This window comes from Microcaecilia unicolor, chromosome 10 (genome assembly GCF_901765095.1).
Source record: "Microcaecilia unicolor chromosome 10, aMicUni1.1, whole genome shotgun sequence".
NCBI classification, from domain to species: Eukaryota; Metazoa; Chordata; class Amphibia; order Gymnophiona; family Siphonopidae; genus Microcaecilia; species Microcaecilia unicolor.
This window is the reverse complement of record NC_044040.1, coordinates 195,946,684-195,960,021: the sequence shown is the minus strand read 5'-3', so window position 1 is coordinate 195,960,021 and position 13,338 is coordinate 195,946,684. Positions and strand designations below refer to the sequence as shown.

At 44.1% G+C, this 13,338-nt stretch overlaps 1 protein-coding gene across 1 annotated transcript in view; it reads left to right on the top strand.

Moving 5' to 3' along the window:
- The window catches only part of LRRC34 (leucine rich repeat containing 34), a 61,347-nt gene that overhangs the window by 32,856 nt on the left and 15,153 nt on the right, over positions 1-13,338 (top strand). The window contains exons 5-7 of the mRNA XM_030216531.1: positions 3,128-3,211; positions 7,439-7,567; positions 9,721-9,816. Coding sequence (XP_030072391.1) covers positions 3,128-3,211; positions 7,439-7,567; positions 9,721-9,816 — 309 coding nt within the window. The remainder of the gene's footprint in view (positions 1-3,127; positions 3,212-7,438; positions 7,568-9,720; positions 9,817-13,338) is intronic.

Here is a 13,338-nt window from a genome sequence, read left to right as displayed (position 1 = left end):
CCAAGGGCACCTGGCAAGCTTCCCAAACGTACAAACATTCTATACATGTTATTCCTGGAATTTTGGAGTTTTCCAAGTCCGTTTAGTAGCGGTTTATGGACTTGTCCTTTAGGAAACCGTCCAACCCCTTTTTAAACTCTGCTAAGCTAACCGCCTTCACTACTTTCTCCGGCAACGAATTCCAGAGTTTAATTACACGTTGGGTGAAGAAAAATTTTCTCCGATATGTTTTAAATTTACTACACTGTAGTTTCATCGCATGCCCCCTAGTCCTAGTATTTTTGGAAAGCGTGAACAGAAGCTTCACATCCACCTGTTCCACTCCACTCATTATTTTATACACCTCTATCATGTCTCCCCTCAGCCGTCTCTTCTCCAAGCTGTATAGCCCTAGCCTCCTTAGTCTTTCTTCATAGGGAAGTCGTCCCATCCCCGCTATCATTTTAGGGCTTGTAAATCTTGAACCTTTTTACATAGGCAACGAGCATTTGTGCTCATTGCTTTCCATGAGTTATTACTTGCATTTAGATGGTTACTAACGCCACTGCTCATTTGTTTTCTGGGGGTGACTTTCTGAATTCTATTTCTTCTTATTGTCACCCCCACCCTCTAGTTTAAATGTCTAGAAACATACCGTCTGAATTTCTACCCAAAGATTTTTTTATCACCACAGAAAGATGTAGTCCATCATTACATTACAGCCTGTGAATTTTGCCATGTACTGCCCCATCCTCCTGTGTATTTGAAACCTTCTTTACTCCAAGCTTCAAGCCATTTATTGAACCCCTCTGTTTCCCTTTCCATATGTAGGAATAACTGCAGAAAATGTTGCAGTCTTAACCAAAGGTTTGAGTCCCTCTCCTAGCTTCTTGAATGCTGTCTGTGAACTAAGCTTGCTATTGTTGGCTAGGTCATTTGTCCCCAAGTGGATTACAATATCAGTATTAGAATCGTTACTTCCTTCTTTGATCACATTCTATATTTGGTTGGGATTTCTGGTAGCTGAGAATCCTGGAAGGCATTTCACTAGATTGGGTCCCTTGAACTGTGCTCCTAAGTTAATGCCTTTTTATAATGGAATCGTAGTTACCTGATGCTAGGGTCCACCTTGAGGGGTCAGCACTCAAGAAAAAGATTTTGGTGTCGTTGTAGATAATACGCTGAAATCTTCTGTTCAGTGTGCGGCGGCAGCCAAAAAAGCAAACAGGATGCTAGGAATGATTAGGAAAGGGATGGTGAATAAGACCGAAAATACTATAATATCTCTGTATCGCTCCACAGTGCGACTGCACCTTGAGCATTGTGTTCAGTTCTAGTTGCTGTATCTCAAAAAAGATATAGTGGACAGGGGGAGCCTGCCCAAGGCTGGAGTGCAGCCCTGTGAGGTACACTGTTGGAAGAAGGACAGCTTAAAGTGTCTGTGTCTGAAAGAGTCAGTTTGGTGTCAAGAGCAGTGGCGTACCAAGGGGGGGGGGCAGTGGGGGCGGTCTGCCCCGGGTGCACGCCGCTGGGGGGGGGGGGGGTGCTGCGCTCCGGTCAGCTTCGTTCGTTTCCATGCTTCCTCTGCCCTGGAACAGGAAGTAACCTGTTCCGGGGCAGAGGGAGCATGGAAACGAACGAAACTGACCGGCGCGTGGCACCCCCCCCCCCCCCAGCGGCGTGCACCCGGGGGGGGAGTTCTTTCGCCGGGGTGGGGGGGTGTCCTTTCACCGGGGGTGAGGGGGTCGCGCTGCACCGGGGGGGGGAGGCGCATCAGCGATCCGCCCCGGGTGTCAGCCCCCCTAGTAACACCACTGGTCAAGAGTAACAGGAGTAGCCTTGAATTTATCCCTATCACAAAAGGATAGGTAAAGGACAGGAGTCTGTGTAAATATGTACAGAGTGGAACCAGTTGGAGAGTGAAGCAGAGTGGATAAGCTCATCCCACCTGTGGGTGAATGGAAGTGTAAATATCTAAAGCATTTGATTTGTTCATGTGCCAGTTACAGAAGTTCCAGTAAAGTTGGTTTGCATTTAAACAAAACTACGGGAATGCAGTGTGATTATTGGAAAGGGTGCGAGCGTGTGTCCCCGGGCGAAGAGAAAGGACATCCTCCTGACATTCCTGTTGTACTCCCAACACCCCGGATCGGTATTCCAGACCATTGACCCACTCCCAAGCTCGTGGATGATTGGAGAGCGAATCGAGCATCAAGAGAATTGTTCTCCCTGTAACCCGGCTCAGACCAGAGCTAGCTCGAAAGGGGTGAATCCTGGGTTACATAAAGATTTTTTTTTATTTGTATTTACAATCAATGTAGCAGTTGACAAGGTTGTCAGTTCTCTCTTTAAATATTCATGGGCTACTTCAGCTTTTATCATAACCTCTCTATTGGGATATTTTAACTTCTGCGTTTTGCCAGTATTTTTTGAAGCTGTCTTCGTCTGAACCACGTGTGAGTTTTGTCTTTGCCCAGATTCTAGTTTAAAAGCTGCTTTCTCTGTTTTTTGAAGGGTAGTGGCGGGCAGCCTGGTTTCACCCTGGTTAAGGAGGAGCCTGTCCTTAAGGTGCACCATTCTAGAAGATTTGTATGGAAAGCTTCACAGCTGTACATTTTCAAGCTAGAAACCCAAGTTCAACTTTATAGAATGGTTTTAAAATCCTAGCACTAATATGGTGGTAAAGGAAAAGAACAGTGTGGTAGAAAGTAGCGTACCAAGGGGGGGCGGTGGGGGCGGTCCGCCCCGGGTGCACGCCGCTGGGGGGGGGGAGTGCCGCGCGCCTGTCGGCTCTTCGTTTTCATGCTCCCTTTGCCCCGGAACAGGTTACTTCCTGTTCCGGGGCAGAGGGAGCTTGAAAACGAAGAGCCGGCAGGCGAGCGGCACCCCCCCCAGCGGCGTGCACCCGGGGGGTTCTTTCGCCGGGGGGGGGCGTCGCGCTGTTCCGGGGGGGGGGGCGCTGCATCCGGGGGGCGGGGCGCATCGGCGATCCGCCCCGGGTGTCAGCCCCCCTAGGAACGCCACTGGTGGTAGATGTACTTCCTTTACTTATTCATGGAGTTTGTGTGCCTTACTTCAAGAGAGTTCTCCATATTAGTGAACTAGTTACAAAAATATATTCTTAATGATTTTGTTCTTTATATTGCAGGAAGCTCCAGCTCTGCGTTACCTAAATTTAATGTGTAATGATATTGGTACAAAGGGTGCAGAATTTCTGGCTAATGCATTGCATGTAAGTATTCATGAATGTATATTAAAACAGATAAAGGAGCTAGCCCACTGGCAGTGCTGCGCACTGTCATGTGGGGAATCCTGGATTTTATTCCAAATTCAGATTGTCTGTTCCTGGGCCAGCCAGTTCACCGCCTTTGGAAAGACAGAGTCAGAATCACCAAGCCACAGAGATACCACTGACCAGGATTAAGGAAAAAACAGTTCTGGAATGAACTCTGGTGCATTGACTGGACTAGATGAGCTGGGAGGGACTAACAAAAAAATTAGTGGAAACAATCTCAGGATAGTCACGAATAAAGGTTTCTTACTTGAGTGCCCCCCACAAAACTGATGGGAGCCCAAAAGAGCAAAAGGAAAAATAACCTAAACCATTTCCCCATACCTACACGGAATTTATTTATTTTTGTTACATTTGTACCCCGCGCTTTCCCACTCATGGCAGGCTCAATGCGGCTTACTTGGGGCAATGGAGGGTTAAGTGACTTGCCCAGAGTCACAAGGAGCTGCCTGTGCCTGAAGTGGGAATCTAACTCAGTTCCTCAGGACCAAAGTCCACCACCCTAACCACTAGGCCACTCCTCCACTGTTGCTACTATTTGAGATTCTACATGGAATGTTGCTGCTTTCCACTAGCAACATTCCATGTAGAAGTCGGCCCTTGCAGATCACCAATGTGGCCGCGCAGGCTTCTGCTTCTGTGAGTCTGACGTCCTGCACATACGTGCAGGACGTCAGACTCACAGAAACAGAAGCCTGCGCAGCCTTCTACATGGAATGTTGCTAGTGGAATAGCAAAATTCCATGTAGAATCTCCAATAGTAGCAACATTCCATGTAGAATCTCCAATAGTATCTATTTTATTTTTGTTACATTTGTACCCCGCGCTTTCCCACTCATGGCAGGCTCAATGCGGCTTACACGGGGCAATGGAGGGTTAAGTGACTTGCCCAGAGTCACAAGGAGCTGCCTGTGCCTGAAGTGGGAATTGAACTCAGTTCCTCAGGACCAAAGTCCACCACCCTAACCACTAGGCCACTCCTTCATAAGTGGGTCATAAGTGGATAAATGACCCACTAGTGCTCATTGAATCTATTGTCTGCCTTCTCAAATAAGAGCCACGGTTCAGAAGGAAATCTTCTGTATTTTTGTCAGGGTAATGTCTTCAAATGGGTTAGTTTTGCACATCCTATGCTATAGGATGATGGAAGTGATATCAGTCTCTCAGATTTCACTGCTGGTGCTCATTTCAACACGTGCAGTGTGCCAATGAGAACATCCTTTTGGAATCTGAAAATATATAATATACAGGCACAAGATATCAAGGTGTGTTTGGAGTTGTTTTTTTTTTTTAAATAAGGATAATGAGGTAGAATAGGTTCCTCGATATAGCATTCCTTATGGATTCTGATTCACAGTTTAAATCTAGAAATAATTTAGCTGTTAAGAAGAACAATTTTTAGAACCATGAATAAAGAACCTGGGATAGTTCAGTTTCAGATCATTCTCATCCTTTCATTTTTCTGTTTAAGATGGGAGTGTAAGGTTAGGATAGGTCATGATCAGATCTGGATTATGAGGGACAAAAGAAAGAGGCTGATAAAATATACCACTTTAAATTGAAGATTTTATCTTCTTATAGACAATAGATGGTGATTACTTGGTTTTGTGACATCATGAGTGCACTATTAAATATTACTAGGCACATATATTTATTTATTTAGAACATTTATATCCCACATATTCCCAACATAGCAGGCTCTATGTGTCATGACTCTTGAAGCTTGGTAATTAGAAGCCCCAATATCATGGAGCATAACCCTGGCGCAGCAATCACCTGAAGTCTCTATTATTTTATAAAGTCTCTTTTATTGAATAAATCACAGATAATTTACTCACAGATAGATGTTCAGGATACAGAGACTTCTTAATCTGGAGGCTGTGGGAGGTGGAGATCTGAAGAGAGGTAGTTGTATTGCAGGGGGAGGGGAAAGTAGTTGAACAGGTAGAAATAGTCCAAAGCTGGGTGACTGCAATGTGCGATATCTCATTTGGAAGAAGATATTTACAGGGTAAAAAATCCAGGTTCGTTACAGGGAGTTTGATCAGGACAGAGCTGTCTGGAGCGTGATGGTGTTGGCTCCATGTCCCTGGCTGTAATGGAGGAAGAAGCCCCTCGTGGCTGAAAGGACAAAGAAGTGTTGGGGCTTCACACAGGGAGGAGCAGATAGAGACCAATGGGGACAGAGCCTGCTATCGGATAGCAAGGGGTAGTCCTAGAGATAGGAGGGAAAGGTCATACCTGGCTGACCTCTGTGGACAGAATAGTAAGACTGAGCAGGAAGACAAAAGAGCCAAGCTTGGCAGAGAGAGAGGGAGAGAGAGAAGGTCTGAGCAGCCTCACAACCAGTGATAGCAGTTCTTACACAGCCAAACAAGTGTGGTTGCACTGCCTGTGAACTACATTACCCACAGTGCATTGCTCATGTATTTTTCCAGTGGGGAAACTGCAGCAATGACTGAGAATAACAGTAAAGGCATTACACACATTTTAGGATCACGTTATAAACTAGTGCGAGGCTGTCGGAGGACAGAACACTATGTGGCTAACAATGTTTATAAAGAATGAGCATCAAACAAAGGCAAGGGCGGAACAGAGAAGAAGGAACATCTGGGGGGGGGGGGCAACAACAGGGGAAACAAATGAGGGGCGGTAGGAAGTTAATTAACAGCGGAATAAGTTGTATCACATGATGCAAAAATCTATTTTTGAAAAAGTGACAAAAATAAACAGCTGGGAAGGAAGAAGAAATAAAAATTATGAGTAACCTTTGTAAATTGGGACCTCCTTCCTTTTAAAATGAGCTTTGTGCAGTAAATGAAATGGGCAATCTAATCTACAGACATATACCTGCAAATTCTATATAGTGCAACTAGAGTTGCATGCATAAATCTGGGCGTATTTTGATTTTTGCGTGCAACTCAATTGGTTAACAAGCCAATCAGTGCTGATAATTGGATGTTAACAAGCAATTATCAGCACTGATTAGAATTTATGTGCACTACTTGTTACTCCCCAAATTCTTTAAAGGGCACCTTAAGTTGTGCACACTAATTTGGCACACAACTTAATTGATTAGCAAACCAATCAGCGCCTATAATTGGTACTTAACCAATTTGCAGCACTAATTGGCTTTAATTAGAATTTGCGCGTGCAACTTTCTAGGCGTATTCTACAATGTGGTATGCGTAAATTCTAATGCGCACAGCCAAAAAGGGGGTGTGGCCATGGGCGTGGAATGGGCCACACTAGCGATTCCCACACAGCAAATGAGAGGAAGCCCATAGGAATTGAATGGGCTTTCCCTCATTTTCCGCATGAGCACTATTATGGAATACACCCAATCTTCACAGGTTAGGCGCAGGTTTTTATGCCTGGTTTTAGTTGGCCTAAATGGTGTGCCTAAATTTTAGTTGCAAGAATGGTAAGTGAGCATATTCTATAAACTAGGCCTAACTTTAGGCTCAGTTTATAGAATCACGCTAAGCACATGTTTTTTTTGTGCCGATTTTTAAGGTGCCATTTATAGAATTTGGCTCTAAGTGTATTCTATAGAGTAGTCCATGTAAATTCTACTGTGTTGATCTCAAAAGTGGGTGGGGCCATCGAAGGAGCATGTGCGGGTTATGGGCATTCCTAAAATTTACTCGCAGTGTTATAGAATAACCCATTCTATGCCTAAAGTTAGGTGTGGGCATTTACATAAGCATTTCATTGCTGTAAATGGCGGCGTCTAAATTTTAGCCATGTGGATGGCGCTACATGTATTCTATAAACCGTGCCTAACTTTAGGCGCAGTTTATAGAATATGCATAGCTGCATTTTCCATCCATGCTGATTTTTTCAGCGCCAAATATAGAATCCTGTCCATAATGCTTTGAGGGTGAGTCAGTGAATTTAATAACATCAGAACAGTAGAACCTTTTCTTCTTTATTGATTCTCCCTGGTATAATATATTCTTCCGAACTGAAAATAATATCAGCATCATTGATTGGATGGCAGGAGCTGGCAGAATAGTGGCAGTTATCTACCCTCTGTCTTGGCTTTTGAGTGCGCCATAGGCTAGACTGGCCCTAACAGACAGGGTATCTGAATCTGAAATCCCCCTGCCAAATAGGGATGGCTCAAATTGTGGACTACTTAACCATTTTATTTTCCTTGCATAGAAGAACGAATCCCTAAAGTGTCTAAAAATGACTGGAAACAAAATTGGAAATATAGGTGGGATGTGTTTTGCATCTATGCTGCAAATTAACTTCACCCTTGAGGAGTTGGATCTTGGAGACTGCGACCTAGTAAGTAAAACTAAATAAAAATCTGTTATTTGCAGTAAAGTGAAATTGCCAGTCTTTTGAATCCCAGTTTGTGTTACAGAGTTGGAATACTTTCCTATCATAAAATATGGGACTTGTATCAACATGGACTTTGCAGTCTGATACATCTTCACCACCAAATTAGGCTTTGCTGCCTTTGCTCCTGTAGCCCTGTGGGGGCTGTAGGTGGGGGGAACCTTGGTGTAGTTTTATTTGGGGGGGTTTTCAATGGGGGTGTTAGAGGGTTGGGGAGTCTTGTGTATTTGATGGAGGGATATTAGTACTTTAATATTTTCTATGAATGCCAATTGGTAGTTATTTCATTTACGTATTTGTTGTGTTTTATAAATTTAAATAAACTTTGCAAAAAAAAAAAAGTGTTGGAATACTTTGATTTTGGAGTGGTATATAACACTTCACTTTGGTGAAAAGCATCTAAAATGTGGGAATGAAGGGGAAGGTATTGGTGGTGGCATATCCCTTCTGTGGATTTAGTTAGAAGTGGGAGTATTTTGGACTCCCTTTCAATGAACTCTTCTTACATCAATGGTAATGGAACCCATGATGGAAGGGGGCAATAGTAGACCTCTAACATATGAATGGAGGAAGCATTTCTAATATCCAGTAGGTGGTCATCTGAGCACCAGTAATCTTAAGATGCTATAATTTGAGATAATGGCTAAGGCACAGAGATATCACGCAAAAGTTGACTCCCAGATCTGAAAAATACCAAAGGAGGTGCTGGCAACATAGGAAGACTTAAATGAAGTGGAGGAAAAGGGAGGCTACACGTGAGGATAGCGCTGGTCACTTTTTAGCACACCTTAGTAAAAGGGCCCCAAAATTTGCCAAATGCTAAATTAAAAACAGAATACTTTAAGCTGGTTATGAAACCTCAGCACTGTAGGAAAGAAAGCTTCATTCTCCTCCGTCTCCACTGGCACCATATCAGTACAATATGAAAGAATGCCCCGTACCCCCCCCCCCCCCCCAAACATTTTTCATGTCCTCTTGCAAAGCCCACATACAAACATCCTCTCCACTGTTCATGATTTGAACAAACCAATAGATTAAAGGTTTAGATTTATTATCCTTGTAGACATTATTACAAGATCAGGTCACAGTGCAAATCCCACACCAGACCTACCCCACATCAACAAGCATGCTTCTTACGTGTTTATTTTTTAAAGTTGATAATCCACCTTTTGTTAGAACCCCCTGGACTAATATTGAGCTGCTGCGTGCAGCTCCTTGTGACCCTGGGCAAGTTGCTTAACCCTCCTTTGCCCCAGATACAAATAACCTTAGATTGTGAACCCATTAGAGATAGAAACGTACCGGCAAAAATAGTATATGTAAACCACTTTGACTGTAACTACAGATAGGTGGTATAAAACATAATAATAATAAACATATACTTTGCCATAATATTTCTAGAAGAAACTGTTATATTCACAGTTACAGTCCAAGGTTTTATTTTCTTCACATTGTTTGCATTTGATCAGATTAGCAAACCTCTTTTTTTTTAAATTTGAAACAATAAAGGGGGAATTCTGTATGTGGCACCGAACATTAGGTGCTATTTGGTGTGGAAAAGCGATCTAAAGGTGCGGAAAAAGGGCAGATTTGTGCGAAAACACACTTATGTGCCCATTTATAGAATAGCACCTAAGTGTTTCTACATGGATCTGCAAAGTGGGCATAGCCATGGGAGGGGCAGGTGCAGGACAGAGGCATTCCCTTAAAATGCACGCAGTATTATAGAATAGTGCGGATCTTAATCCAGCTTGTGGGCCAGGATTTATACCTAGTTTCAGTTGGTGTAACTTGGGCACAGATCTCAACGCTACAAGCTAGTCTATAAAGGGCGCCAATCCCAGAAAACACGTTACAGAATACCATTCAGCACGGATTTCTTTTCAGCGACAGATTTTGAGCCCCATTTATTGAATCTAGCCTTAAATGATTAGATTCAAAAATCAACTACTTTATTCAAAAATTATAGAATGTGATTCTGCTTTTTTTTTTCAGTTTAATAGCTTTAACCCTGCAACTTCATTGCACAGGGCTTATTTATTTCTTTTGATAAGTTATTTGCCTTAATGCATTTAATCAATCAGCTTATTTCTTTTCAGGATACAGCAAGTTTGATAGGATTGTCTACAGTCCTACATCAAAACAAAAACATCAGATCTATTAATCTAAACCGTCCCTTATTGTACAGCCAACAGGTACGCACTTTCTAGATGAGGACACTAAGAAAGTACAACTGCAGCTGGGATGTATCCTTGGCAGCATGGACAGGAATAACTGGGTAAACTGGATGGGACAATTTGGCTTTTTCTTCCATTCTCTACTATTTTATTCTCTACTAGTAAAAAAGGCCCGTTTCTGAAACAAATGAAACAGGTGCTAGCAAGGTGTGCCTCTGAGTGTGTATGTTTGAGAGAGTGTGTGTGAGAGTGACTGTGTGAGAGAGAGAGACAGAGTGAATGCGCGAGTGTGTGACTGTGTGAGAGTGTGTGTGTGTGAGAAAGACTGAGAGTGTATGGCAGGGGCCCCCCCTCCCCCCCTGTCTTCCTTCCCCTTTTCCCGTCCCCCTCCAGTTTTTCCTCCGCTCCCCCCTCCCAGCTTCAGGATCGTGGCCTCCCCTACCTCCACCTGTCATGGTCATGCCCCCCCCCCTTCCTTCCTCCCTCCCTTCCTCCCACCCACGTTCAGGTTCCCACCCTCCCTCCCACGGTCAGGCTGGCTCCCTCCCACCGTCGTTCAGGCTGGCTCCCTGGCTCCAACATTCAGGCTGGCTGGCTACCTGTGTCCCTCCCTCCCACCCTCCGACGTTCAGGCTGCCTGCCTCCCTCCCTCCCACGTTGTTCCTGGCTCGCTCCGTGAAACGCTGATACCCCGTTTCTTCTTTTGTTTGCGACGCTTTTTTTGTGGGGATGCTCTGTTTTTGTTTGTTGCTCCGCCTCTGCGCCTGTGCCTTGTGCGTTTCGCCACTTGAGAGGTTGGCTGGCTAGCTGTGTCCCTCCCTCCCACCCACCCTCCGACGTTCAGGCTGCCTGCCTGCCTCCCTCCCTCCCTCGCACGTTGTGGCTGGCTTGGTCCGTCAAACGGTGATACCCTGGTTCTTTTGTTCGCGACGCTGGTTTTGTCGGGACACTTTTTTTTTTGTTGCTCTGCCTCCGCACCTGTGCCTTGTCCGTTTCGCCACTCGAGTGTCAGTGCTCCGTCCTTGACGTCATTACGTTGTGACGTGAGGGCGGGGCAGACACTCATGGGCAAACCGGATATCTATGCCACTTCAAGTTTCCGGCTTGAGGTTTCATTAGAACGTTGGAGGTGCGTTTTATATATAGAGATGCTTAATTTCTTATATTGCTATGGGACAGAGATTCTTAGTTAATGTGGTAATACATGTTATCTAGTGAGTGATCAGACCTATGTACTAACATTGGCACTTAGCATAATCAACAGCAAACTCATCTGTCTAGTATCACAGTTGTAACATAACTGAGCTGAAGTAACCATTGAGGTTAGCGTGTAGTACTGTGAGGTATCACCAGACTTATCAAAATTTATAGTTTCAACAAAGGTCCTAGAAAGTAAAACATTCATTCATTTATTTATTTATTTTATTTGCTATACCACCGATCTCCATACAGCAGCTAAACAGTTAACAATAAAAGCTCAGAGGAGCAAAGATAAGAAAACAGAGAGGAATTATCAGTTAGGAGGGGAGTCTAGGTGAGTAATAACAAGGAAACATGCAATTGTAACCTTCAATAATTTATAGCCTGTCATCTCCTATATTGTATGACTAGACATTGAATTCTGGTAAAGATGGGCAGCCCAAACATTTGTTGCATTTTTTTTTCTGGTCCAGAACAAATGTCAAGAATGTGCACTGTTTGCAAACGAGTACACACTGGTAGGGCAATTATATAACTGGATGCATGCAGTTACACACTCCTTATGCGCATAAGTGGTTCCTTGATTGGCATTTATGCGAGCAAGTGCACTACATGCTGTTCTCTAAGGGGGCATGTGAGCGTTATAGTGCATAACTGCAAGGGGGGCATATACATGAGTGGAGCATATATGGGACATGGGTATGTCTTCTACTTAGATGTACAACTTGAAGAATATTATAAGTTGCAGGCAATGCAAAGTGCATTTTGGTGCTCCAGCTCAGTGGCGTTCCTAGGGGGGCTGACACCCGGGGCGGATCGCCGATGCACCCTGCCCCCCCGGATGCAGCGTGACCCCCCCCCCCCCGGCGAAAGGACACCTCCCACGAAAGAACCCCCCCTGGGTGTACACCGCTGGGGGGGGGGGGGGGGTGCGCCGCGCGTGCCTGTCCGTCGTTCGTTCCATGCTCCCGCTCTGCCCCGGAACAGGATGTAACCTGTTCCGGGGCAGAGGGAGCATGGAACGAACGACGGACAGGCGCGTGCGCGCGCGCGGCGCCCCCCCCCCCTAGGAACGCCACTGCTCCAGCTTATGACTGCCATAGATGTGATGTAAGTGGGTGTGCCTAAATGTAGGAGTGTACATGCTGACATAACTCTAGTATTCTATAACAGAATCTTGACATAATTTGATTACTTTAATCATATTGTTATTATTTACACTATACTTTGTATTACATTATGCTTATTTGATACGTTCTATTTCTTTACTCCCAATTCCCTTGACAACTAATGTACCTTAATTGTAACAATACTCTATTATTCTCTTGCCATTAATGACAGCTGTCATTGCGGCATAATATAAGCCACATTGAGCCTGCAAAGAGGTGGGGAAATGTGGGATACAAATGCAGCAAATAAATAAATAAAAATAAATACGAATCCGCTATAGAATTGGAACTCAGTATGCAGCATCAAAGTGCCACGTTATAGAATTGCATCTTACGGGAGTAATTTTATAACTTGGCTCCAAGATGTAGGCACCAGAATAGGGTATACTTAATGCCATTTTTATAAAGGCACTTAGGTGCGCTCTAAGCTGTTATAAAATACTAGTGCAAAGCTGCATTGGTGTGCTGAAATTTAGGCATGCCCACTTACAAGTCAATGGCTTGTATAAGTTGGTGCGTCTAAATGCGCCATGTAATGCATGCGGCTGAAAGTATTTTATAAGTTGCACACATCACTTGGTGCCATGCCCATGGCCCACCTATGCTCCATCCATGTCTATGTCCCTCTCACAGTTATGCAGTAACCCCTGGATTCTGTATAGCCCTACTTAAGTTGTGCATGCAAATCCAGTTCTATTCTGGATTTGCATATACAACTTAATTAGTTAACAAGTCAATCAGTGCCGATAATTGCCAATTAAGCAATTATTGACATTAATTGGCATTTAATTTATGCACAGAACTGTCTATATTCTATAACATGATGCGTGTAAATTCTAAGTCACATAGTTGAAAATGGGGGTGTGGCCATGGGAGTGGAATGGGCGAGTTGTGGGTGTTTCTAAAAACTATATGCGTTATAGAATATACTCGGTCCACGCCTGATTTAGGCATCAGCACTTACACCAAGTGTTACTTAGCATAACTGCCCATGACTAAATTTAGTCACGCAGAAGGGCACTCGGCGCGTTCTATAAAGCACGCAGAAATTTAGGTGTACTCTATAAAGTACGCCTAAATTTAGGCATACTTTATAGAATGCACCTAGGTGTATTTTGTTTTGGCGCCAATTTTTTAGGCATGATTAAATAGAATCTAGTCCTAAGCAACT